The sequence below is a fragment of the Prionailurus viverrinus genome, chromosome B1 (genome assembly GCF_022837055.1).
Source record: "Prionailurus viverrinus isolate Anna chromosome B1, UM_Priviv_1.0, whole genome shotgun sequence".
NCBI classification, from domain to species: domain Eukaryota; kingdom Metazoa; phylum Chordata; class Mammalia; order Carnivora; family Felidae; genus Prionailurus; species Prionailurus viverrinus.
In genome coordinates, this window is record NC_062564.1 from 185,599,563 (window position 1) to 185,627,237 (window position 27,675).

Below are 27,675 nucleotides of genomic sequence, written 5' to 3' on the forward strand. Positions count from 1 at the left end.
GTTGTGTTGAGTACAGCCACATTGTGGCACAGGTCTCTAGAAGTTTCTCAGCTTGTAAAACTGAAACCGCACCCATTCAACCACTCTCCGTTTTCCCTCCCCGCCGCTCCTGATAACCACTATTCTGTTTCTATGAACTTGCCTATCCTAGATCCCTCAGCTAAGTGGAATCATACAGTATTGGTCTTTTTGTAACTGGCTTATTTGACTTAGCACACCGTCCTCAAGATCTATCCATGTGGTGTCTTGTGTCAGTCTCCTTCCTGTTTGAGACTGAATAACACCCCATCATAGGTATAGACTGTATTTTGTTTGTCCATTCATCTGTCGGTGGACCCTTGGGACTGCTTCCACCTGCTGGCCGTTGTGAATGACACTGCTATGAACGTGGGCGTGCCAACGCCTCTTCCGGACTCAGCTTTCTGTTCTTTTGGATGTCGGTTCAGAGGCGGGTTACTGGATCATATGGTGATTCTACGTTTCATCTTTTGAAGAACCTTCATACTGTTTTCCAGTGCAGCTACACCATTTTCCATTCCCGCCAACGGTGCGCAAGGGTTCCGATTTCTCCATATCCCTGCCAACCCATGTTTATTTTCCATTTTTTTTTTTTGATACGTGGCCATCCTCATGGGTGTGCGATGTGATTTATGTTTGTAATTTATCTACTGGGGAACATTTGGTTGAAGACCAGTTGAGAACAATGCTCTCATAAAGTGACATGATGCTATGAAAGAGCTTCCCGGACAGAGAGGCACCATACGGGTATGAGGGATAGGGTCGCCTGAAGAGAGCGCGTCTCACTCGGCCTCGGGTTACAGTTATTCGATCCTGTTTGTGTCTCTGTCACTCATGCAACTGCAAGCTTGTTGAGGGTAGCTCAAAAAGTAGAACTACCCCGCTTAGGGGCGCCTGGGGGGCTCAGCCAGTTAAGCGTCCGACTTCGGCTCAGGTCATGATCTCACAGTTCGTGGGTTCGAGCCCCGCGTCGGGCTCCGTGCTGACACCTCAGAGCCTGGGGCCTGCTTTGGATTCTGTGTCTCCCTCTCTCTTCCCCTCCCCTGCTTGCTCTCTGTCTCTGTCTCTCTGTCTCTCTTTCTCTCTCTGTCTCTCAAAAAATAAATAAATAAACGTTAAAAAAAAAAACGTTTCCACCTCCAGTTCTCCACAGAGCCTGCAGTGGTACTGGCCACATATTATCTATCGATTCTTCTTCTGTATGACCCTACACAGCACCTTTCTGTACCTTTCCCCCCCAGGAGCATACTTCATCTACCCATGCTCCTCAGCTGGCCTGTAAAGCGTCTTCAAGTCCCGACTCAAACTGCCCCCTCGCATCTGTGCCCCCAGGCAGGTGGCTTTTTTTCCCATGCTCCCCTTGCCACTTTGTGGGTAGCCTCTTCAGCGGACCTGCCCTGTTGCATTATTATTGTTGTTGATGTGCCTGTTGGATTCAGCGGAACTCGTGAGCCTTCAAAGACAGGAGTGGGATCTAGGTTTTCTTTGAAGTCCCCCAGTTAAGTATTTGTTGGGTAACTGAATGCACTCCAGGCGAATAAATGATACCGTTGTAAGTACTAGAAATGTCTTTGCTGGGTCAGTGAATCACTGAAAGAACGAGGAATTTGACCACCGGGAGATGCAGGTTCAAGGTCCACGCGAGCCAAGCTGTGACACCAATCCAGACTGATAGATAGAGCTCTGTGGGCTTCTTCGCCTTCTTCTCTACATTTTTCTCATTCCCTTCGTACTTCTTTTTTTTTTTTTTTTTTTTTAATTTTTTTTTTCAATGTTTATTTATTTTTTGGGGGACAGAGAGAGACAGAGCATGAACGGGGGAGGGGCAGAGAGAGAGGGAGACACAGAATCGGAAACAGGCTCCAGGCTCCGAGCCATCAGCCCAGAGCCCGACGCGGGGCTCGAACTCCGGGACCGCGAGATCGTGACCTGGCTGAAGTCGGACGCTTAACCGACTGCGCCACCCAGGCGCCCCCCCTTCGTACTTCTTTAGCCTGTTCCCTCTCAGGAGCTGCTGTCCTGGCCCCGAGATGCCTCTGCGAACATAGCTCTGTTTCCCTGGTCTGCCAGCAGACTCTTTTCCGACTCCTCCCGTCAACAGCAGCAGACCAGGACCCTTCTTATGCATACTCCTTGTGAAAGAATTCCCAAAATGTAGCCCTCACGGTTCTTCCGTTCATATATCCGTTATCTGGTGGCTGACGCATACAGGTGCCCAGATGTAAAACAGCCCCGACGTTCGTGCAGACCCCGTTGGCACCCGTGGACCGCAGCCCTCCAGCACTGTGCTGGGCCCTGGGGCAACCGTAATGAAAAGACACACAGAACTCTCTGCCAAGTGCCAGGGGTCTGGGAGGAGGGAGGCTTCTTACATGCTGACAGCTGATGTGCTAACCTGGTTTGCAATGCAGCTGTCCCCACTGGTGGTGGTTCCCGCTCTGCAGTATCACAGGACGTGTTCCTCGTCTCCCAGAGCAGGCATGCCTTTGAATTAAAGATGGCAGCCCTCCTTAGGCGCCCAGCTGCAGTGCATATAGATGTGGCGAACACCCTTCCTGCCTCCCGGCGTTCCAGACCCACTGCTCTGCATCTTGATTTCCTTGCTTGGCACAGGAATTCTACTGTGCTGCTCTGCCCCAAAGTCCACCACGGTCCAGGCTCTGGGTGGCATCCAACACGAGACCCCCTGTTCACGCCTTCAGGGGGACTCTTCTGATTGGTCACTCTCTATGTCGTTTCCCGGGGAACCTCAAAAAAACCCTTTGAATGGGGGGAGGGGCTAGGCATCCATCAGCGGTGGTGGAGATGGGGAGGGGCGAGGGGGAGCTGGTAAGAGGCCTGGGGAATGGCAGTGGAGGGGGGCGGGACTCGAGGCCAGGCCGGAGAGCTGGTTTGGGTAGGAAAGCCAGGCGAGGAGAGCTGCTCAGGTGCATGTGGGCAACAAAGGCAGGGAAGGACAGGTGCATGGGACAGGTGAGCGGGCCGGCACTCCCCTGTGGGCGTCTGCCCCGGGGCCGGAACCCCTTACTCCCTTCCTTCCCTTCATTCTGGACGGGGCAATTCTGAGCCCAGGGGAGTAGGCGATTCTGGCTACAGAAGCCCAAGGTCTGCCAGCAGATGGGTCTCGGGAGGAGGAGGCCGGGTCTGAGGTGGGCTCGCCTCCGTCTTGTTCCTCTCCTTTGTTGGGACCAGCCTGACTTGCCCCAGGCTTCAAGTGCAGGGGGAAGGAGCCTCCCCGCAGTCTGCCAAGGCCACTTGCGTCACCCTCGGTTGCCTTTAACTGTTCTTATTTTTGCCGACAATTGCAATGTTTACTTGGAAACACGAGAATGCAGAGCATAGAAATAGTAGAGATACAGTAATGTTCCTTAATAACGCCAAGATACCGTGTCCTTTAAGAGCTATTTTCAGTGTTGTGCATTGAAAAACCATCATCTTTATTTTTTTTATTTAAGAAAGCGTACATTATAGATGCTTTGTTTTTGTTTTTGTTTTAACAAAAATGCACAGAAGCACCAAGAAGAATACACACAGGGAGATACTTTTGCTGCCCAGAACATCCCTGGCGACAGTCCTGAGGGGCAGTGGGTAGAGAAAGGGAGAGAAATCACACGCACAAACCCAGAAAAGTTGCATACAGAAAAGGACGAGCCGTTTACTTCTGACAAATAAGCCACCTCCTTCCGTCTCTGGGGCTCAGGGGCTCAGAATGCAAAAGAGGAATATGCTGTGGGGGTTTTTTAAGTAGTAAACCTGGTGAGATCTTCCTTTTCTGGTTAAATGACATTTTCTCCTTTCACTTTCTTTCCCTTTCCATCTTATACTTTGGGTGCATTCCACCTTTTGGAAGCTTGAAACTAAAAATGACTTTCTTGTCGATGCCCCCGTCCCTCTCACAAGGAATGGGTCTGCATCCCTCCTGAATTCTCAGGCAGATGCCCACTCTGGCTCTCCAGCCAGGGCCCACCTTCTCATTTTCTGCTTTTTTGCCTCTGTTAATGATGAGCCCGCAAATGGCCACCTTCTGGTATTGCTGTAGAAAAGAAAAGAGAGCAAAACAAACAGTGCCGTGCTCCTTGGAAAATAGGGAGGGTCAATTAGTGGGGGCGCTGACCTTTTGTTTTTTTCCTTAGCGTTGGGGGCAGGAAGGAAGAAAATGGGAAAAGGGCTCCTATTTTGTTTGTTTGTTTTCTTCATTACCCCATTAATCTCCATAAACAAGGCATGTGTTTTAGTTACAGATCGACTAGAAAAAAATGCATATGCTAAACCAGATGGGTGAAATTAACAGTTTCATTAAACTAATTTTAAAATTGCCAGTTTGACAATATCACCAGCGGTATAATGGCTTTGATTTTTCTGCCGCAGTTGGAATTTGAACTTTAAAGAACGTGCAAAAAAGAGCAGTTTTACTTTCGAATTATTATTTTTTTTTATTATATTCACCGGTGCAGAAAATTGTTGAGATTCTTTTGCAGAGAAAATACTGATCGGTAATATTTGGGGGGCAGTTAGGAATTTTAACATGTAAAAGAAATAATGAAACCTTTGCAGTCCGTCTCTGTTGCCTTCTGCAGGGTTTGTGTGCCTGTGTGTGTGTGTGTGTGTGTGTGTGTGCCCATGAAGGCTTTGAGCTTTGTGAAGGATTCCCCTTTTGCTCCTTATCCTCCAGCAATCCCGGCTACCTGGGAAGTGCTGCTAATGATTTCTGGGGTTCCATGCCAGAGGTCAGCAGGGCAAGTGTTTCATTTGGAGCATCATTTGGTTTGGAGTCTCCTGTCTCTTCTGAGCCCACAAAGCCCATGTCTGTGGGTACTCAGGCAAAACCCATCATCTTGGTTAGGTGTTTGTCAGAGCAGGTAAGGCGGGAGTGAATCGTTAACAAAATGTTAATGTTGCTTTGCTCAGAACGTGCACAGAGGGGCATCGGAGATGAGTCCATATTTAAAAGTAAATCTATGAATAAGTAGGAGGAGGGTTTATTTTGCAACTCCATCCGAGTGCTGCGGTGCATGCTAAATCCAGTGGAGAGGGTTCTTATCCTGTCTCATGGTTGGACTTCTCTCAACTATTCAAAGGGAAAATCCAAAATGAGATCCCCAGACTCCTGATGGAAAAGGGTGTTATTATTCAGATATACCCCAACAGATGAGCAGAGGGAAGTTCAAGGATGTTCATTGCCACGTTGTTGGTTATAGCAAAATGACTGGAAGCAACCCAAGAGTCTAAAAATAGAGAACTGGTTGGGGAAACAGCACTGCTGTGGAATGCAATACTATTGAAGCTTTCGAAAGAATGGGCCTCTGACAGCCGCGGACAAATACGGTATGTGGTTAACTTAAACAAGAGAGTTGAGGGTCAGAATTATAGGAGCTTTTTGGAAAGAAAATGCATATGTATCAATACAGATAGATGTGTATGTGAATTATTGTCTGCGGAAAGGGAAAAGTCTGGAAGCATACACACCAAGCTTTTAACAATGTTTATCTTCACTATTAAAGAAGGATTGGGAGAGAGGGCACTCCTGGTTTTATTTTATACAAATCTGCTTTGTTTGATTTTCTTCTTCTTTGTTTTTTTTTTTTTTTGAAACAAGCAGCTATTTCTTTAGGGATTAAAAAAATACAGAAAGAGAAGCATATTCCATTTGTTCAGTGAGGTGATTTTTTTCAGCACCTATTGCTTCGGATTGGGAGAGTAAAAGCAGACCCAGCTGATGCCTGTTGGGATCTGGAAGGCTGGGGTAAGGAGTTCCAGGCGCGGGGAGAGGAGACTGCCTTAGATCCAGGCAGTCGTGGGCTCCTTCCCCACAGCCCGGCAAGTGGAGGCACGTGTCTCCCACTCAGGGGCCAGCCAGTTCGCTTGTGTGCCCAGAAGGACTGGCACCAGCTCATAACCCATGCCTGGGCTTTTACAGTTTCATCCTTGGATCCCACCGGCCTCTGTTTTTAGCATGGACTCTGCTAGGGGACTGCCTTTAAATGAATCCAATCTCAGACCTCCCATTTCAGTTGTCCCACATTGGAAACTCACCTGTGTTCGTTCCTTAATGGAGTGCTGATAGAATTAATCTCTCGTGCCTCCTAAAAGCTGTTGGTAACATTTTAATTTTGGATAGAATGAAGATAAGAAAAGAAACACGTTAGACATAACAATTTTTAGGCAGGTAGAAGTTTAGTCTTAAATAAGATGACCGTGGAGGTGCGTGGATGGCTCGTTCGGCGTTCTGCTCTTGGTTTTGGTTCAGGTCATGATCTCACAGTTTCGTGAGTTTGAGCCCTGTGTCTGGCTCTGGGCTGCCAGTGCAGAACCTGCTTGGGATTCCCTCTCTCCTCCTCACCCTCTGTCCCTCCCCCACTCATGCTGTCTCTGTCTCCCTCAAAATAAATAAATAAACTTTAAAAAAATGTGAACATCTTTGGCCATATTAAAAAAAAAAATAATAGGATGACCATAGCTCTTTGAATGAAAATATATCTATGCAATCCTTTATGGTTTTTTGTAACATATCATCTAATAGATGCACAGGACAGAAACTAAACATTTGTTGCCTGAATTAATGAGCGAGAGAGATGAGTAATGTAGCAGACTTTGGAAGACCATAACACTTGCATTATAAGGACATAGAACTTGCTAGTTTGGGCTTAAATGTTGATCAGATTTATGGGAGGATTAGGTAAAAGGAAGTATCATTAGGCTTAAAGCAGTTGCACAGAGAAGGGTCTTCCGATAGTGGTGAGGTGCTTATTAAGACATCTGCTTGCAGGGTGCCTTGGTGACTCAGTTAAACTTCTGACTCTGGCTGAGGTCATGATCTTACTGTTCGTGGGTTCAAGCCCCACATCGGGCTCTGTGCCGACAGCTCAGAGTCTGTAGCCTGCTTTGGATTCTGTGTCTCCCTCTCTCTCTGCCCCTCCTCCACTCACACTGTGTCTCTCTCTGTCTCTCAAAAATAAATAAACGCCAAAAAAAAAAAAAAGACATCTGGTTGCCTATCAGTCAGCAGGTAGGTGCAGTGGAGTAAGTCGGAATGGCTTTCTTGACCTGCAAAGCTGAATTCAAAACTGGGCTCAGCCCCTTGTCAGGTTTTGTAATTTTGGACAGGCTAGTTGACTTCTCCAGGCTGCAGACAATTCATTGGAAAAATAAGGACATTAATAATAGTCAAATTTTTCAAATTACATGCCATAATTTGCATAAAACACCTAATCCAGTATTTGGCATTTTGTAAGCCCTCTATAAAAGTTGACTCATTGTTTTTATTGTATTTAGAAACCCTCAAGTAAAACTGGAGGAAAAAGATAAGAAAGCATCTCAAAATAAGGTTCTTTTGCTCAACTTTTTAGAGCAGCACCTAGGAACTATTTCTGAGATAAAACACATTCTTCTGAGAGTCTTAGAGGGGAAAAAAGTCTCTTTGGAACTTTCGGTGGTCCTGATTTGGTGGTGAGTTACACTCAGTAAATTACTCTCTGGAGGTGCTTTCTCAGCTATATAAGGCACATCCTTTTTCCCAGGATACTAGGCTGTCACTGAGTGCCAAAGAAAAAGCTATTTGCAGAATGACACCGTGGCATCCCCAAAGGGTTTAATTTACCTCCCTGGAAGGTGGTATATTTCAAGGCACTGCAGACCCAACCATATTAATAACTCAGGTGGTTTAATTGGCTTTTCCCTCTTCTGTCTAAAGCCCCGTCGATCCCATGGTAATTAATTGTGTGTCCTGTGAATTGTGGTTATTTACAGTACCGAGGAACCAAAATGAATCTGTATTAGAAGTTGGCGGGAGGATATTTGAGAAGGCTGTAAAGAGACTCTCCAGTGTTGATGGTCTTCACCAAATTAGCTCTGTCGTCCCCTTTCTGATGGATTCCAGCTGTTGTGGATACCATAAAGCATCCTACTACCTCGCAGTCTTCTATGAAACTGGATTAAGTGTACCTCAGGATCAGCTGCAGGTAGAGTATTTATGGGTTCCAGAACCATCAGTCCCCTGTGTTATATGTGCAGAGTAATGCTCTCATGCCCCAGGTGGAAACCGGACATGTTCGTGCACATCCTTTCTGGACCCAAGCTGGGGGATATGATTGGCATACGCTAAGGAAGAGTTGGGGCAGGGCTTTCCAGACTCCTACTCTTTCGAGAACAACAGGTGCCCCTTACCCAGTTCTTATAACTACTCTGGCTGTAGGGCCGTTGTCCCACATGACTGTTCAGCTAAGTGAAGTCATCTGGATCTCTAAGCAAAGTATTGTCTGTCACCTCCAGCCTTCTACCATCAATATAAAAGCCATACCAGACTGTTTTGCTTGTGGTTTTTGAAACCCAGTTAATTATGCGACCTGCCAAACATTTGGGATCCCATTTTTATAAGCGCTGTGAGTGGTCCTTGACCACTTTTAGTTTTCCGATCTGCACATAGGGTTGTTTGTCCTGGATTTGAAGAGACTCAGTTTGTTTAAACCTGCCCAGGTGGTTCCATGTTCCTTTTAAGTGACTTCTCTATGTATGTCTCTGGCTTATGGAAAGTCATGACTGATGGCATGCTTTCCTGAAGTCCCCAAGGCAATCCTCACGAAGGTGGAATCGTGAAGAAGATTTTAGCCCTGTGTCTGTCACAAAGTCGCTGGTTGGTCATAGACACCCGATGTCAAGTCTCTGGGCCTCCCTTTCCTCAACTGTGAAATGAGGCTGTTGGACCAGCTGAGCTCCAAAGACCCTTCTCAACACTAGCGCTGTGAGAGCCTAAGGTTAGGACGTGGTCACTATTCATAGTATCTGCCATAAATGACGTAACTGAAACAGACCAGGGATCCTTAGACTGTGGCAGATGCACAAAAAAATTCAGGGAACAGCCGCTCTTTTCACTGAGTAGAGGGCAGAAGTCAAGGAATTGTGAGCTCTTAGACATTAAGAAGGACAGAGAGCTAGGTCTGAAAACCGTCAGAGAGCTGCTGTGGCTTCTTTTCTGAAGATTTTTTCTAAAAGGCACGTTAACATGTTTCCGGAATGACTAGGTTCATGCTTCGGGACGGGGCCAGATGACCTTCCAGTGTTAGGATTTCATTACCTTTTTTCTACAATCTTGTGAACACTTTGTGAATTTCTCCCTAACAGGGCATGTTGTATAGCTTGGTGGGAGGCCAGGGCAGCGAGAGGCTGTCTTCAATGAATCTTGGCTACAAGCACTACCAGGGTGTCGATAACTACCCCCTCGACTGGGAGCTGTCTTACGCATACTATAGCAACATTGCCACCAAGACACCCCTCGATCAGCACACGCTACAGGGAGATCAGGTAAGATAAAGAAGCGGGCGGAGATCATCATGGCCCTGTTTACACGGACTTCCTGCACCATTTCATACAGTGTCTGCACCTGTGGCTGGCTCATTTTCAGGCCTTCAGAGGATGATCATAATCGAACGGAGAGGAAAGCCATCTTACGTGCTCCAATTCATATTTCCTGTGTTCTCAGGCTGAATGCGGGAACAATCCTCCATCTAGGCGTGAACAAGCTTTTCGGGAGTGGGAGGGCTGGCGCGGGAAGGGTACATTTGGCCCTGGACAGAATTTGATTTTGCAGAGAGAGTGTACCAGAAACAAAGACACCTTGTCTTTGTTCCAAGACCATGTGAGGGGGTGGGGCCGGGAGGTGTTAGGGATTGGGTCACATTGAGTGGGGGCCACAAGCTAAGGGGTCCTCTCAACGCATAGTCAGCAAGCAGGGTCTGCGGTAGAAGGAAGCAGGCTCCACGTCCCTAGCTACGTTCCCAATGCTGGGCACCTCGAGAAGTGGCTGTCCCCATGACATGAGCCTCGCTAGCCAGGTCTTCCAAGTGACTGACGTGTGATGTTTGAAGCCTCTGCCCAATCCCAGATTAAGGACTGGATGAAGGGCACTATCTCTGGCCTCTCCTTTTGTAGGCTTCCAAATCTTATTGACTCATTGGACAGAGAAATCAGTGGCTCACATCCCCCCAAAAATACATAACGTTACCTTGGATCAAGTGATGGTTTGCTTTGAGGATGGTGAATAAAAAGGTCTATACATAGAAGTGATGGTGTAAGATCTCAAGGAACGATGATGCAGGTCTGCATTCAGTGGGAGTAGACTATGATGTGGTTGGCTTCTTGGAAGGTATTTGTATATATCCTCTTTATCCAGGAAGGATTTAAGACGTGATGGTCGCAGCCCTTGAGGCAGTCAGGTTGAGAGGAAATGCAAGCCGTCTCTACCAGGAGTCGGCAGGGTTCTTTTTCTGTAAAGAGCCAGATAGTAAATATTTTAGGCTTTGCTCATACAGCCTCTGTTGTAGCTGCTCACCTCTCCAGAGACAGTATATAAGCAAACGGGGAACCTGGGTTTGTGCAGCCATAAATAGTACATAAACTGCATGGTCGGATTTGGCCCTGGTATAGGCCATAAACTCTCGATTTTCCCTGCTTCTGCTCCGTAAGCCCAGGGGATACGCCTGGCTAAGTCAGGATTGGAGAATCTTAGCCTGAGCGGCTACCCGGGAACCAGAACCACTCACTGGTCCCCAGCTCTGCTCCTGGATGGCACTCAGAAACCCACAGTGCAGAAAACTTGTGCCTTGATGGTTGGCGATGGATAGTATCTGGAAATGAAATCTACAGGGGCCACCGTACGGTTATGAAATAAATGAGTCAAAAATACGTGCTGTCAGTGAACATGAAACATGAGTCAGACTATAAAATACCACATGGCTACCTATATAGACATTCTGATTCCTTCAGAAAATAACAATTTCCCCTGAATAAACTTGAACGATCTTGTCATTATTGTTTGTATTCTCTCAGTGAAAATATAAGCTAGGAGCAAAATTTGACCTCAGTTTGACAGGAATTAATTTATGAATTGATCAAAAAAAATTTTTTTTAAAAGGAATTATTCTGAAAAAGGCATTCATACAAAAAGCAAGCCGCAACGTGATCTTGCCCTGGGTTCAGCTAAGCCTGAATGTGTTAAGAATGTCCTCTATGTATGTATTATACTTTTAAGAATTCTAATTCAGCATCAATTAGCAATGGGAAATCGTGTGTTGCTAACAAGCTCCTTTTCTTTTGAAGATTTGGCACATGAAATGTTATGATTATGAAAGAAAATGTTTAATTGGTCAGAACCAGAGAAGATGAATAGAAGAGATCCATCTTGCAGCTGAAAGTCGTATGATTAAGAATCACAGATACGAATTATGCAGTTAGAAGAGTGGTATCATCGCTCATTTTCTTAAGAATATGTAATTAATGGCTTCTTGAGAATTTAAGCAGGTGTCATACATGGATTTAAATGTCCTTTTGTTGAGAAATCTATTAATTCACCAGCAGCACGAAACAAACGAGGAGATATGGAAAGCCAGACCTCTAATTAACAAACCAAGGATCCGTCAGTAACTCCTTCCTTGATTCTTGCTTCCTTTTCTCTTTTATGTACCTCGTGCTTCAAATCATTTCATCTTCTTTATTAGTACTCTCGCTTCGTGTCACTTCTTTATGAGTTAGCAGGTCTCTGGCTCAGGTGGAAGAGAAAGAAGATGCTGGCTTTTGTTTGTTTTGTGACTTAATCGTAGACGAGCTGCTTTCCTTCAGTCGCTCCTCGGAATGTGCTTTTCCACGTTGGTGGTTTGGTCCCCTGCCTCGTCTCAGCCCCTTCCAGAGGGGCAGGGGTCTCGTCCACACCCTTGGTTTCAACTGCCCTCCACATACTGGTGACACTCAGACCTTCCAGTCCACCTGAGATTTTCTTATGCACCCCCATCTGGATTCATAACACAGTGCGGAGGAGGTAACACACCGCCCGCCCCCCGTAACTCCTCCGCTGATGGCCCTACTGTCCCTCCTTGCAGCCAAGGAGCCATCCCCCCATCCTCCCATCAGTTACAGCCCCCGCCAGCTGCCCATTTCTCTCTCCGCCTGTCTCCATCCCTGGGGCCATAGGTGACATTTGCCCCTTCTCACCTCTGCCCCCAGCTGCTGGACAGCCTCCTGCTCTGGGCTGAATTGTGCTGCTCCCCATCCCCACCCCCACCCCCGCCCAAAGAACAGGAGAATAGGATTTAAACAGATAGCAGGATGACTATGTGGGGGGGGCACAGTGAGAAAGTGGCCACCTGCATGCCAAGGAGAGGGGCCTTCGAAGAAACGAAACCTGCCAGCATCTTGATCTTGGACTTCTGGCCTCTAGAACTTTGAGGGAATAAATGTCTGTGGTTCAAGCCACCCAGTCTGTGGCGTTTTGTTATGGCGGCCATAGCAAACCGATGTGCTTCCTAACTGGTCTTTCTGTCACCAGCCTTGTCTCTTCCCTTCTCTTCTCACTACTTCTTCCAAAGTAGGCTGTCAGCAGTCAAGGCTCTCAACCTGGCTGCACGTCACAATCACCTGGGGGTTTAAAGAACAATTCCGTGCAGGCTCCACCCCATAGTCTTGAGGTCGCAGCGTGGAGGGGCCTGGGCACACGTGTATGTGTGTATGTGTGTATGTGTATTCAGTTGACCTTCGAACAACAAGAGGGTTAGGGGCACCCAGCCCCCACACAGTTAAAAGTCCATATATAACTTTGACTCCCCCAAAGTTTACTACTAATAGCCTACTGTTGTCCAGGAGTCTTATTGGTAACATAAACAGTCAATGAACACATGTTTATTTTGTTATATGTATTATCTGCTGTATTCTTACGATAAAGTAGGCCAGAGGAAAAAAAAATGTGATTAAGAAAATCATCAAGAAATATATTTATAGCACCGTATTTGTTGAAAAAAAAAAAAAACCTGCATGAGGCAGGCCTGTGCAGGTCAAACCTGCGTTGTTCAAGTGTGTTTGAAAAGCTCGGATGTTCATAATGTGCAGCCCGTGTTGAGAAGTACTGACCCACGACGCCTCAGCTCAGCGCATCGCTTGGCGTAGGAGGATTTCTTTGATCTGGTTTCTGTTTCTCCAGCCTCAGCTCTCGGTGATCCCTGCTCAGCCTGTCCACCCTGGTGACACCATACTATAGGCCACGCCTTGCTGTTCCCGCCTCCTGGTGCTGTTTGGTCTCCTCTGCCCGATCTGTTTCTCCACACTCACACCTCTTTTCCTGCCTGCTGACCCCTCCTACTTGAACGCTGGGCTCAGACCTCACCTCCTTCTCCACATCTATTGGTGGTGGGGCCAGGGCACCCGGGTGTATCCCTGCCATTGCCCTTATGAACCCTTGTGAAGGGTGCCATGCACAGGGTCACCGAGCTGGCTTCCCCAGGAGACCATAGGCTCCCTGTTACAGGCTCCTTGTTCATGTCAGTGATCCCAGTGCCCAGCACTGGGCGTGACACACAGTTGGCACCCAGTGTTTACCCATGGGCTGATGGACGGGGTAAGAGTGAAGAGAATCCAGTGATAAACCTGAAGTTATTACATTGTCTTGTTGACTCACTGGTGCCCAAAAAAAAAATATTTATTTAGTTTGAGAGAGAGAGACAGAGTTAGTACAGCGGGGGAGGGACAGAGAGAGAGGGAAAGAGAGAATCCCAAGCAGGCTGGTCAGTACAGAGCCCTGCGGGGCGGTGGGGGGGGGGGGGGTGTCAAACTCACAAACCATGAGATCATGACCTGAGCCAAAATCGAGAGTCGAGGCTTAACTGCCTGAGCCGCCCAGGCGCCCCAGACTCTGGTGCTTTTTGATGTGACCAGTGTTCATTGTTGACTGCAAGCACCCAAAGCACTTGGCTTTAAATCCCGCCCCTCTCCCAGTCAGCCTTTCTGGGTGGCATCCCGCGTTTGAGAATTGTGGGTACTTATCCTTACAGCTCGCATTTCCCCATTCTTACTTTAATAAAATCCCTAAAATGTGAAATTTCAGCAAAGAAAACGCACACACACACCCACCGTTGGGAGCCAAGCGTTACAGCTGATTTTAAACACCCTGAGAGGCGGGTTCCCAAGGGCGGTTCCCACAGGCCTCGCAAGAAGTTAGCAGAGGTAGGCGGTTTAAGTGTAGGCTTTGAAATTGCCCTGCTCCTGAGTTCCCAGGGGTGCTGGCTGAACCGTCATATCTCACAATTCCAGAGAACGCAGATGCTCTGGAAAATGTGAAGGCCCCAGTTGCAAAGTCGGAGGGGTTTTCCAAGTCCTGCCCTTTCTGCCTCCCTTCCTCTCTGTCTCTCCCCCCACTTCTCTCTCACTCTTTTCTCTTGTTCTCTTTGTCTCTTTTCTGTCTCTTCTCTTCTTGTCTCCACCACGTCTCTTGCCCTCCCTACCCCGTCTCCTCTGCCCCGCCCTGTGATCAATGGCGGATAGCCGATACGGTGTGAACACCGCCCTTGGAAGCTGCAGGCTGAGTAGAGAGAAAGGTGGTGACACCGGTGAAGTGTCAGCGTCTCTGGGACAGTGTGGTGCCTCCTCTGACAGTGGGCGTGGGGGCTGTAAGGTCTGTCCAGTCTCCAGACGTTGGACCTCCTCTGACCTGGTCAGCAGATTTTAACCCTGCAGTACAGGATATGAGCTCATTCGAGAGCCCTTGACTTTGTAACGCAGCAACGAAAAGAACCCCTCGGAAGCCACAAAAGTCCCAGCGCTGGTCAATGTGGGGCCCTGCCAGCATCTCTTCAGCTCTGCCCCCCAAACACCTCCACTGCTGCTTCTCCACACCAGACCTTCTTCCTCCTGGCTTGGTCATATTTCCATCCGACGCATCATTCTCCGGTCACACGATGTTGTCTGAATGCATGAACAGCCGAACGTTCCTCCCTTTTAGGGGTTGTTCCTTCATCAGATGTCTTTGCAGGTGGTCGGCTTTCACAGAAGGCCCAGACCATATGGCTCCGGTGCTGGCTGCCGCTGTAGTGACCCCAGTACCACGGAGAAGCTACCAGCTGCCTGGGTGTGGCACACAGTGGAGGCGTGGCTCCGGCCAGATTTACTTGGGTTAAGGTCCCAGGTCCGTTGTTCACTGGGTGTGAAATCTTAGGTGATAGTGCTCACCTCTGTCTCCGTACAGCTTTTCACCAGTAAAGCGGGTGCCACGATATGTACCTCACACGGGGGTCACAGCTTGAACAAGCGAACCCACATGATGTGTGGCTAGTGGAGCCCGGCTTCCGTCCCCACAACTCCCCCTTTAAAGTCTGTGACTTTCATCTTCTGACGCATAAAATGCTCTTAGATAGACCCCACCGCATAAGGTTGCGAGCTGCACAAAACTGCAGAACCAATAGGAGGGCTAATGTTCTAAACGGCTCCTAGCCTTTTACGTGTCGGAGTGAAGTAAGGACCTAACAAACGATGGGTTCCATTACTGAGAGCTCACCATGCACCACACGCTCTGCTAAGCTCTTTTATAAACAGTCTCATGGAATCTTCACGCAACCCTATGAGATCGGTTCCCGTCTTACAAGTGGGGCAACTGAGCCTCAGAGAAGCTGAAGAACTGCCCAGAGTCACACAGCGGTTGAGTCGTGGAGCCTCGATTGGAGCCTAGGCCTTTCTAACTCTTCATACAGTGAAAAATAGCGGCTGTTAGGTTGAGTGCTTTCGATCTAGCAAGTACCATATGCTAAGCTCCACTTTATGGATGCAGAGACTGAATCGCAGATAGATAAAGTTAGTTGGCCAAGGTCCATGGGTAGTTCGTGGTGGGTTAGAATTCCCCTTGGTCTGATATGAAAGATTGTGCTCTTAATGGCCCTGTCCTGCTGCAAAACTTGATGGCACGACCCAGGGGAGCTAGACCAGGGTACAACGACACAAAGGACAAAAGTGTCACTTCTTCAGAATTATGCACAGCTACCCAGTTCCCTCAGAAATGTGGCCTTTGCCAAAAGCCCACGAGTTCACTATCAGGGAGGACAAGGAAGCAGTCCACCATTTGCTTCCTCTCAAATGCACGAGCCCTTCACGGGGTGGTGAGGTCTATGGGCCCCACAGCCGGCCAGCCTCGATTTGATTCCTAAGTTTGAAGAACTAAATATATGCTCTTGGATAAGCTACTTAACTTCTGAGCCTCAGTTTCTCCATCACTGAAATGGAGATATTGACAGAGACACTCTTACAAGGTTGCAAAGATTCAATGAGGCAATCTTGGGCAAAGCAATTAGAACAGTGACGTATTATCAGTGATACATCAACTATCATTGATATGTCAGTGATATATCGTCACTGCCAGAGAGCGGCAGAAACATCTAAGAGTGTAAATCCCGCAGGGTAGGACCTGTGTCTTCATATGTCAAGTTTTTCATTCAAGCCCCATGACAAAGTTAGACAAGGAAACAAAATAAGAAAAATAACCAAAACTCAAAAGACCCCGAACTGTCCAGTTGAAAACAAAATTCTAACTGAAGATTCCATTATCTGAACAGCTTCAGCGTCAGCCCAATTCCAAGTTCACCCCAGACCGTAGAGTGTCCCCTGGAGTTCGAGCTGAAGCACCCACTCGTTAGTCCTACGCCTGTCGGAGTCAACAGGATAGAGTGGATTCTAGGGCCTTCTCGCTAGAGGGTGACACTGTGGGGAGCCCGAGAGAGCCCTTTCTTTGGAGTCAGGCCGGGCTGGCTTGACAGCTCTACAAGGCAATCATGAGTTCCTGGTTTCACCTTTCAGGCCTCCGCTTCTTTGCCTATAAATCGAGGACAGTGACATTTGGATGGCAGTCCTGTCGTGAGGATGAGGGGACAAAAAGATTTGTTAAACCCCTGGCACAATGATGGTTTCTTTTTTTTTTTTTTTAATTTTTTTTTTTTAACGTTTATTTATTTTTGAGACAGAGAGAGACAGAGCATGAACGGGGGAGGGGCAGAGAGAGAGGGAGACACAGAATCGGAAGCAGGCTCCAGGCTCTGAGCCATCAGCCCAGAGCCGGACGCGGGGCTTGAACTAACGGACCGCGAGATCGTGACCTGAGCTGAAGTCAGACGCTTAACCGACTGAGCCACCCAGGCGCCCCACAATGATGGTTTCAATAGAAGGTAGTGGGTGGCCTTATTCTAATTGTTACTCTTTGCTTGGTGGCCTCCACGGGTTAGACACTGAGCAAGACGGGATGCCTGCTGGGTTCCCGACACAGTCCCCACTTCTCAGCCCCCCAGTGCCCTGGGGAGGGACCCATGGTGCCATGCGGCCATAGCAGAGGAGACAGCTGCCAGACCATCTCAGGAATGGGCTGCAGGCTAGAGTTTGTGAATCTAAGAATTCTTCCTCGCTAACAAATAAAGAGGGTCAGAAGGGAAATCAGGCCTGGTTCCTTGTTCTCTGAGGCTTCTTTCCCAAACTCATGCAGATCCATTATTTTATTTTATTTTATTTTATTTTATTTTATTTTATTTTATTTATCTATCTATCTATCTATCTATCTATTTATTTATTTATTTTACCATCTGCCTGTGCCATGTGCCGGGCATGGGAAGCCCTTCCCAGCACCCCTCACGGCATTGTTAAATAGCGTTCATTATGTATAAGGGGAGACCATGAAACAACAGCGCTGGTCTCTTGATAAACAGCCAGAATTTACACTTCAAAATGAGGCTGATTTTCTGCAGAGGAGTCGGATACCTCCGAGGCGGTGCGCAAATTCAAAACATTTTGGGAACTTTCCCTTTGGATTCCCCCTCAGAGCTTCTAGCACCTTCTTCCTCGCATCCTCAGAATTAACAATGCCCTCTTTTCGGTAGGGTAGATTTAATTTTTGGAAATAGCCAGAAGATATTTGAAGCTGAGCCTTCTAAATAAAAAGGGGTAGTCATGCAGGATAATAACACTTTGGGATTAAAAAACAAAACAAAACAAAACAAGGTTATACTTAGAAAATATTGATTCACCTTTTTTGAGGCCGTGTGTACTCTGCCTCTGAAATCAGTGGCGTGAACGTGGTCTTCTGAACAAGCTTGAGCAACGGAAGTGGGAGTGGAATAAATTTTGTCCTCCCAAGGCAAACGCTTTGGTAGGAACAAATACGCCCATTTAGGTATAGGAGATGTGATACATTCATTTAAAACGCATTTGATCTTATGACATTGTGAACATACCCCGTGTTTCAGTTGTTCAGATAGTTTTTACTTGAGCAATTGCCAGTTTAAGAATAATGCCATGGCTTTTGCGTGCCTAAATCATTTGGGCATTTCCCGCGTCCCCCTCCTTCTGTTTTCCTTCCTTCATCCCTCCCTCTTTCTCTCCTCTCCGTCCTTTTTAGGCATATGTCGAAACAATTAGACTGAAGGATGAGGAAACGCTCAAGGTACAAACCAAAGAGGATGGAGATGTCTTCATGTGGTTGAAGCACGAGGCCACCCGAGGCAATGCGGCAGCTCAGGTAAAAATGCGGGCCACTGTTTGGGAAATTCTATCGGTTGTGATAGACCAGGTTATGCCATGGTAACAGATTATCCCAAACCTCAGTGGCTTGAAACAACACGCGTTAGTTTCTCGCTTCCACTACCCGTCCCTTGGAGGTCGGCACGTGCCGTGCTCTGATGAGCCCCTACAAACCAAGCCACCAGGGGCTTCATTGCAATACAGTCGCCCACAGCCACTGCGGCGGGGCTCTGCGCAGAGAGGGGCCGCCTCTCATGTTTCACTGGCCAACGCGAGTCCCCTGGTCTCCCTTGACGTCACGTGGCCCGGAAGTGTCGTCCTACCCTGCACCCAGAAGGAGAAAGAGCTTTAACATCTGTGATCTGTCCTAAAGACTACCATCAGACATTTTAGTGCATTGGATAGAAATGAAAAAGAAGCATCTTGGGGTGCAGTAAAGATTAGAGGGATATCAAGAAGAAGGGCCGTGAATTCAGCTAAGAGACTAACAGAAAATCACGTGCAGTGTGTTAGACCAGAGGACCAACCTTGTCTCTTGAACATGTCTTGTGTTTTTGGAAGGACTTTTCAGAGGTACCAGGAAGGGCAGACAGCTGGGAGAATGTTCTCTATCTGACTTCTTCCCTTGATTTCACTATGAAGAGAATCCCTTAATGGGAGACAGCTTAGGCCGATTGCACCGGTTGGGAGAAAGCCTCCTTCCCCAAGAATGGATTTAGCTTTTGCTCTGTGCTCCTGGTGAGCACACGGTGTGGGAAGAGCCTCTGGGTCTGTTAAGCAGGCAGAAGCTCAGAGATGGGAAAAAGAAAGAGAACAGAAAAGAACAAATGCATTGACAAGCAAATAGTTCAGAGACCCTTTAGTGTTGAATGGGTCTCCCATCCGTCTGTAGAGGTCTTCCTAGAATTTCAGGAGATACTTTGAGGGACGTTGTAGGTATTTGAGGAGTGAGGGGAAGGAAGAGGAGACGAGAGAAGAAGCAGAAAGAAAGACCACAAGAGGCCAGAATGGGCCAGAATGTTAACAGACACTGCTCTGGCTCCTGTTGGACATCTCTCCCTGGCCTGCAGTCTTTCTAGTGCAGGAAAGAATTCTAGCACGTAATTCTGGAAATGCCACTGCCAGAGTCATTTCCTGGGTACTTCAGAGCTTGCATGAACTTTCTCCTTCCTTCATTTAGCAAATCTTTGTGGAATAGCTTCTATGAGCTTCTACTGAGCTTTGCTGAATGGGGAATGAGGGGATAAAGGCAGACAAAAAAACATCTTGAGGTTCCTATCCCCAGAGAGCTCTCAGCCTTGAGTGTCATGGTGGAGTCAGTCGTGTGGAAAAATGCTGGGATGGGGAGAGATAAGTGCCTTCCTGATATGGATGTGCACAGGCCTCCATGCCATTCACTAGGCCAAGTGACAGGCAGTACCTCCCAAAGGAGAGGGGCTTTGAGGACAGGAGACAGTCGTGATCGTTGACCAAGTTCCATCCAGCTCTGGCCCTGGGTGCAACAGATACGTCCACATACACGTGCACACGTGCCTTGTTTCCAGCTGGTGCTGAGGACTCATATTTACACGAGTTCACCTTTCAGGGCTCCCAGGTGGAAGATAACACGCGCCTACCTATTTCTTGGTTCTCATGGGAAAACATTTTGAACTTGGTTTGTCCTTCCACCTTTTAAAGTCTTATGTTAAGCATTACACAGGAAAGTCATTCTTCTAAATTGCTACTGTCTTGAAGCAACGATTGGCCCAGATGCTGTTTTGGGGCCAGCAAGGTGTGGCCAAGAATCCTGAAGCGGCAATCGAGTGGTACGCCAAGGGTGCCCTGGAGACTGAGGACCCCGCGTTGATATATGACTATGCCATTGTGTTATTCAAGGTAAGAATCCCTCGGTTTGTGCCAACGTTATGCAATTCTTATCAGACTTCTGAGCAGTTTCCTGTAGGCGTGCTGGCAAACAAGGAATCTGTAACTGAAAGAACTTAGTATGTATATACTTCCGTCACTCTTGATGGAAAGGGATACTTGCTGGAAAGGCAGAATCAGAAACAGTGCCCTGGTCTCATTTTTAATCATTAGCCTTATGTTTGGCACCTGGATTCTCTTTGCTTTCGCAAGCACGGTAGCATTCTGGAGGAGGCACCACGTTTTACGGATTGGAAAACGGCCATCAGCCCCCAAAGGGGCTGCAAGTTCGCCACCAGGCAGAGTTGTCATTGAATTACAGCTTAACCGAAGTGTGTGTTTGGGCTGGATCCCAACGGTCTGGTTGGTCAAAACAAATATCTTGCTTTAAGCCAACAGGAGAATGGGGGGGGGGGGGGTAGGGAGGGCTGAAAGCATTAGCACAGGAGACAGAGGATGGAGTTCAAGTCCCTCCTCTGCCATCATCACCTATGTGTCCTTGGAGTTATTTGATCTCATGGGACAACGGTAATGATCACAGATTGAATGAGATAATATAATGAATGGGCTTCAAGAAATGAAAAATACTGTATCTTACATGAAATCTGAATAGATCACACTGCTTGAGCACTTATTACCGGACTTACATGTGTTAATGCATTCAATCCTCATAACGACCTTGTGAGGCAGGCCCGGGGGTGCATTATGATTGCTGTTTATATATGTGGTAACAGAGGCAGAGGAAGGCTTTTTAACTTGCCCAAGGTCACACAACTGGTACATTTTAGAGATCTGGGACTGAGCTCCAGGCACTTTGGCTTCAGAGTCTGTGTTCTTCACCCCTAAACACAGAGACATCAACTCCCCAACCTTGGCAAAGCAAAAAGCTGTTGGCTCCAGTAAGGAAACCCTTAGATCCTATGTCATGCTCAAAGCAAGTGGCTGTCCTCAGATAGTGAGTGTCTTCAGACAAGGACGCGGATTTGTGCGGCCAGGTCCATCTTTGGAACCGCAGCTGTGGCCACTCACTGATTCACAACCGTGACTCTGCTACATTTCGGACCCTCCAAAGCCTTAAAACCTATTGGTTGATGCGGTTTCCAAATGTAGAGTCTGGACTTCCCTTTCTCCGTTGTCAAGTCAACACAGAAACGGCTTGACTCCTAGCCATATGCTGATGCATCCGTGTGTTTATTCAATAAACACCCATTCGGGGCTGACAAAATGCCAGACTCTGCACTAGATGGAGTGACAGATGGATGCGGGCGCCGCGTCCCCGACCTCAAGGGGCTCATGCACTGGTGGAGAGGACAGGCACGGAGAGGCACCTGTCCGCCGGAGTTGGGGCCGGCCACTGTCAAAGTGCAGAGAAGATAATGGCTCGAATCGGACATGACTTCTGCCCACCCGGAGCTCGCCATCTAGAGGCAGAGGCAAATAACATAAACAAATGACTCTGGAGGTGACCTACTGTCTGCTTTCCCAAACCTTAGAGACTTTTGTTTTTCCTGCATTCTAACTAAGAATCCCTCTGTGGGATCAAGGAAGCCGCTCATTAGCATATCGAAGATCTTACCGCTGGCCAGAAGGTCACTTTAAGTGTATTCCACGGGAAAGAACCCCATGCGGAAAATGAACTTCCCAAATGTGACGAACAGTACTGTGCTCCGGGCTTTGTGTGGGTCTTGGGCATATTGTGTCATGGTGCCATGACAGCTGCAGCTTGTCCAAGACGAGACAGTCCAGGCCATCCCGTCTGGCATCCACAAGAGGTCAGAGCTTTGACCTTTCCTGTAGCAGCTGTTTTTGATTAATTCACTCAGTGGATATTATTGAGCACTTACTACGTACCAGGGCCTTCCATTTCTCTCACTTAACAACTTCCAGGACTACTCAGATTTGTGTAGAGTGCATAGCCCCTGTGCAGGAAGTTATCCCACTTAGGATGAAATAAACAAGTATTCTGGAAAATGCATGGCAGCTAGAAATCAGAGTATCTGAGTTCTAGTCGTAGATCCGACTGTAAGTCTTTGGATGAGTCATCCTCTCTGGGCCCCAGTTTTATTCCTTCAAAGCAGAGAAGTTGGGGAAGATAAAATTTGAGTTCAACCAGGTTCTAACATTCTGTCATCCTGGTCTTTCTGACACTTTTCCAGAAGTCCAAAAGTGTTGTCTCATTGCCCTATCCGGTTTTTCCAAGTAGCCTTCTTGTTTTTTTTTTTTTTCCTCTCTTTTTCTCTAATTAAATGAAGTAATGGTGCATTTCCAAAAAATATTTTCATCTTCAGCTTTGCTTCAGCTCATTGGCTTTATTAAATAGGTAAGTTAAAGTCTAGTAGAAAATTTGGTGCATATAGTTTCACTTTTAGTTGGAGTCACGAGTTTATTTTTGGGTCCTGAAAAAATAGAGACAACCATATCCTGCATGTTTTCTGGGTCCCGCCAGGAGGTTACAAATCATTATGTGTTCTCAGCACAGAACTGGAATGCACAGGAGGCAAGAGAGCGTGGTAGTTGTGTGCTTGGACTCTGGGGCCTGCCTGCCTGGGTTCAAATCCTGCCTCTATATCTCACTCACTGTGCTAGTCTGGGCAAGGGCTCAGAGGGGAGTGCTCACAGCACATCTCCAGGTTTGTGGTGAGGATGAGGTGTGACGGCCCAGGGTTGGGCACACCCTAATTAATGCGGGAATGTTTGCTAGTGTCATCTTTATTTGCTGTGGTGCTAAGTATGTCAACAGAGTTAAAAGCTATATTCATTGCAAAGCCCTGCCACATTATGTCACAATGTGGCCCCATCAACCGCCGTGTCTGAGACCAGGAAGAGTCCAGGGGGCACCTGTGGTGTATGTCAGTCACAGAGTCCAGTTGAGTTTGGTAAGCGACGGTTTTCATCCAGCTCCCGTTGCCCACCATTTGTGTTGTCAGTCCTGTGTTGAGAGAGACCTCAGGGACCCCTCCAGCTCCCCCCTCAGACCTGCCACTTCCCCACATGGTCCTGCAGACTTCAGCGTGATCCCACGAAGTTCCTCTCTTGCAGCAAGAACCCCAAGGAGCACCTGGGTGGCTCAGTCAGTTGAGCGTCCGACTTCGGCTCAGGTCACGATCTCACGGTTCGTGAGTTCGAGCCCCGTGTCGGGCTCTGTGCTGACTGACTGCTCAGAGCCTGGAGCCCGCTTCGGATTCTGTGTCTCCCTCTCTCTCTGCCCTTTCAATCTCTGTCTCATTCAATCTCTGTCTCTTTCAATCTCTCTGTCTCTTTCAATCTCTCTCTCTCTCAAAAAAAATTATATATACTATATAAATAGATCAAATTATAATATTTTTATAAAAATATATAAAATTATATATTTATATAGTATATAAAATTATTTTCTAATATATGTCTCTCTGTGGTGGTGCTCAAACCACGTCTGCTGGGAAAACTTGCTTTTGCCGGAGGAGGAACCTTGTCAGTTTCTGTCAGCATCTGAGGCAGAGGGTTCCAAGGGGTCCTGTCTCCTTCGCGACGGGCTCTTAAGCTGGTTCTAAAACCACCGTGTTCCACCCTGGGGACTCCGGAGAGGACCCAGGAAGGCTGCAAATGGCAGGCCTGATAACTTTTGACTGCCCAGTGCAGATAAAGCGCGATATCTGGCTCACGGATGAGACCATCCCCAGAGGAACGCATCCAGGATGACCAAACTCATTTAGCCCTATTCTTCAGGGCTTCTCCCAGTGGTACCTGTGGACAGACAGGAATGCGATCCACTGGATGATAATGGGGGATTTTGTATGGACGCTAAGCTGGGAAGGTCAGGTCCGCTGCCTCAGCTCCGCACACGTAAACAAAATAATGGTGCTGGTGGTGATGATGATGATGATGGGATAATGGCTCTGCATCGAGAGATCTTTAAGGGAAGGCTTCTAAATAGGAAGGCTTGGGTTTTATTGTGTAAGTATTTTACCTGGAACACTGATAATACCCGCGTGATGTCTTTGAGCGCACTCTGGGTTGATTTTCTTCGTACTAATTGCTGTTTATCATGGTTTAGGGTCAAGGAGTAAAAAAGAACAGACGGCTTGCCTTAGAGCTGATGAAGAAAGCGGCTTCCAAGGTAACACTTTTGCATATTGTCAGAGGGAAACATTTGCACCACGCATGCCCACACGCCTGCAAATCTGCCAAAGTGAATGGCCAGCCTTTGGCCCCGGTAGAAAACAGGAGTCGGGAGGGAGGTCACTGGCATTGCGGTGATTAGTCATTTTGGAGCTACAACACATACGGAAACCTGTCACAATGGGGACGGCAAAATTCAAAAGCTGAATTCACCTTCCAGTCAATAGAATTCAGGCCGATCTTGTTTGAAGGCTAAAATTATAATCACCGGCTGCCCTGATAACAAGCAAGGGTTGGGGGTTGGGGGGGGGGGTAGCAGGGCTCCTTGGAATTGAATGGGTATGTATAAATGCCATTGAATTGGGAAAACCAAAGGCCTAATTCCCTTGAAGCTTAACCCTGTCATGTCCAATGCTCCTTTACTTCCTGGGCTTTAATAGCGGAGACGTTTATCCAGTTTATTGCCGGGTTTAGAAATTTCTTTGCTTTGGTCACTATTTACTCTTCGCTGCTATTGTCAACTCAGCTGGTTTCACTCTGGCCCTACAGAATGGAGGTGAAGTATCGTTTGTGAGGGGACGCACCCACACACAGTGCATGCACACCCACCCAAGCACACTCAAGGGTGCACGCATGCAGATTGGCAAATAAATACATTTGTAGAAACCACTGTAATTCTACAACCTTGACAGGGTCCTCTCTAGCCCTCCTGGCTCTTGAAAATGCCTCCCTCCCCCAGGCTGCCAATATCTGCCTTATCGACAAAGACTCCTGAAGATCCCGTGCCGATTTTTTCCCCTCATTCCCTCCCCTTGAGAAGTTCAGAGTGTCTTTTTTGTGTCGAGCAGAAAGTTGGAGCATGGAACAAGAGAGCCAGAAGACTTTTCCTCCACCTCTGTGGTGTCAAGAGAGCACATGACCCAGGAGAAGGGAGCCTTCTTCAGCACACAACAACTCCTGACCCCACACAAATGTTAGGGCAGAGGCAGAGAGGCAGTTTCACGGTGGTCCTTGAGGGCATTGTTTCCAGAGAATCCTAAAATGGGGCAACGCTGGGGTTTCCCGGAAGCTGGGAAATTTGTGTCTCTTTGGCCATCGTAGTGGTGCGTTGATGTCTAATGTGCTTTGTCTTGAAGGGGTTTTGAGCAGAGCTTGGTTAAGTATTGGGAGATGCAGTTTCATAGCCTGGAGTCACTGCCTCCTTAAAAGTGCTTTGTGGTTCTCACTCATTCACTCAGCAAGGAATTTCTAAGCCCCTACTCTTTGTCAGGCCCTGTGGCGAAGGCCGCATATCATTTGATTTTTGGAATGAGTGAAGAGTCACGTGGAAGCAACTCTGGTGATTGAGCGGTACCTCTCCAGAACAAAGTATGAATAGTAAGCAGGAAGACGGGATTTCTCGTGGGGCTCCAAGTGCGGTCCCTCCAGGAGTTCCGCAGATGTTCTGAGGGATGGCAGGTGCATCTGAATAAACCTGTGGCCTCTGGCTTCGCAGCAAAAGCCATTGTGAGGCTGTTCCACAAGCCTGTTCCAGAGCTGGTTCTTGCCACTTTATAGCATTCCCTGGTCTATTACAGTATTGAAATGCATTCTGTAAGACTTACCAGCAGACCACCTTGCACCTGCTACTGTGTGAGGTTCAGGAAGAACGCTTCTATGCCTAGATCCACAGCACCAATACTCCTCCCAGATGTCCGTTATTTTGGAGTCCGCTATCTGGGGGGCCTGGAGATCTGAACCCTACTCTCCATCCTCGGGGTATAGGGTTTGGACTCCGTTTTGTTTAACACCGAGATTCAAAGGGCGGCTTTCATTCATCTGTCAGCTATTTACTGAGCACCTACTCTGTGGCAAACACTAATAAAGGGACTTGGGAAGCAAGATTCCCACCCTCATGGAGCTTCTCTTTTAATAAGCTTTGTTAGTTTCTTTCCCCTGGTCTTCCCGACACCCGGAGTCCAACAGAGAACCTAGGAAGTATAGCCTCTTCGGATCCTTGGCAGACCGAAAAGGCTCAGACTGGGATCTTGGCATCTATTCTTAAGGGACACTTGTCCTTCGCTTGTGAAAGGGGGGTGAAAGAGGTTTGGTTCCATACTGAGCCTCTAACTTAACAAGTCTCACAGAGGCAAGGGTGCCGTTAGACCCTCGGATCCTTTCTCCCCTGCTTCTTCGTGGTTTGGTGGGGCTGGCAGGAAGGGAGGAATGAGAACACTGGACGCCCAGGTTACACACAGTGTTCTCCCTGCGGGTGGGAGGCTCGATCCGAAGCACTCACACCCCCTCAGGGCTTCCGAGCTCTCAACAAGCAAGCCACCCGCTGCCCTGTGGAAGCAAGTGGGAGCTCCTAAGGAAAGCAGACGAGAGCACCTGACAGGACAAATCAGCAAGCACAAGGAGGCTCCAGGCTAGATTCGCATGAAGCGCTTCCTTGGTACCAGCCCCAGGTTTAGACACAATTTGAAAACCCTCCTCCCATCTCCACCGCCCTCCACCTCTGCCTCAGCTGCACCAGACTCCACCTGTCAGAACCGGGATGCTAAGTGGCCCCGAAGCACCTGTGTTTTGCCAGCCGCTTCCCTCAGAGGATTTGTTGGTGTTTGGGGCAGAGGAATCAACAGATGGGCGGGCGGGTCACCTAGAAACTGTCCCAGCCGGGGGTTGGGGGAGTGCCTGGCATCCTCTCTCGGGTGAGCGCTTGTGAGTTTCAAGGTCACTGTTGACACTGCAGGGCAGTAAGCAGCCTTTGGTGGACAAGGGCATTACGTAAGAGCCCCCAGGAGCTGAGTGAGGCTTTGGGGGGATCAGCGTGACCACTGAGCCAGGAGGCAAGAATCCCAGCAGCAGCCGGAAGAAACCCACCTGGGAAGGCTCTGAGGCAGGCTTGTGTTTTCTAACTCTTAACGTTTCTTTAATGCCATCTGCCCCCAAAAAGAGATAGGAAAGGTTTTGCTCAGACTCAGGCAGAGTGCTTTCACAGCAATTGATTCTCTTTAGGTTTCACTTAAAAAAAAAAAAAAAAAAAAAGTAATTTCTTTTTTGTTGTTCTAAAACCCAGGGATTGCATCAGGCAGTCAATGGCTTAGGATGGTATTACCACAAATTCAAGAAAAATTATGCCAAAGCGGCCAAGTACTGGCTCAAAGCAGAAGAGATGGGGAACCCGGATGCATCGTACAATCTTGGAGTCCTGCATTTGGATGGCATTTTCCCAGGAATTCCTGAAAGGAATCAAGTAAGTCTTGAGAGCAGCTGTGCAGGTGGCCGCCAGATCATGGAGCCTTGAAGGTCTTATGTGCCCCGTGGGCGGTGCAGGATGAGGCCCCATGGGTGGTGCAGATGCCACCCAAGACG

The 27,675-nt window shown here is 47.9% G+C and overlaps 1 protein-coding gene across 2 annotated transcripts in view; it reads left to right on the forward strand.

Annotated features, from left to right (window-relative positions):
* Nucleotides 1–27,675, forward strand: part of SEL1L3 (SEL1L family member 3) — a 104,915-nt gene that overhangs the window by 46,963 nt on the left and 30,277 nt on the right. For both annotated transcript variants that reach the window (XM_047854780.1, XM_047854781.1), the window contains exons 10-15: nucleotides 7,765–7,976; nucleotides 9,136–9,315; nucleotides 18,200–18,319; nucleotides 20,056–20,196; nucleotides 24,257–24,319; nucleotides 27,380–27,556. In XM_047854780.1, coding sequence (XP_047710736.1) covers nucleotides 7,765–7,976; nucleotides 9,136–9,315; nucleotides 18,200–18,319; nucleotides 20,056–20,196; nucleotides 24,257–24,319; nucleotides 27,380–27,556 — 893 coding nt within the window. The remainder of the gene's footprint in view (nucleotides 1–7,764; nucleotides 7,977–9,135; nucleotides 9,316–18,199; nucleotides 18,320–20,055; nucleotides 20,197–24,256; nucleotides 24,320–27,379; nucleotides 27,557–27,675) is intronic.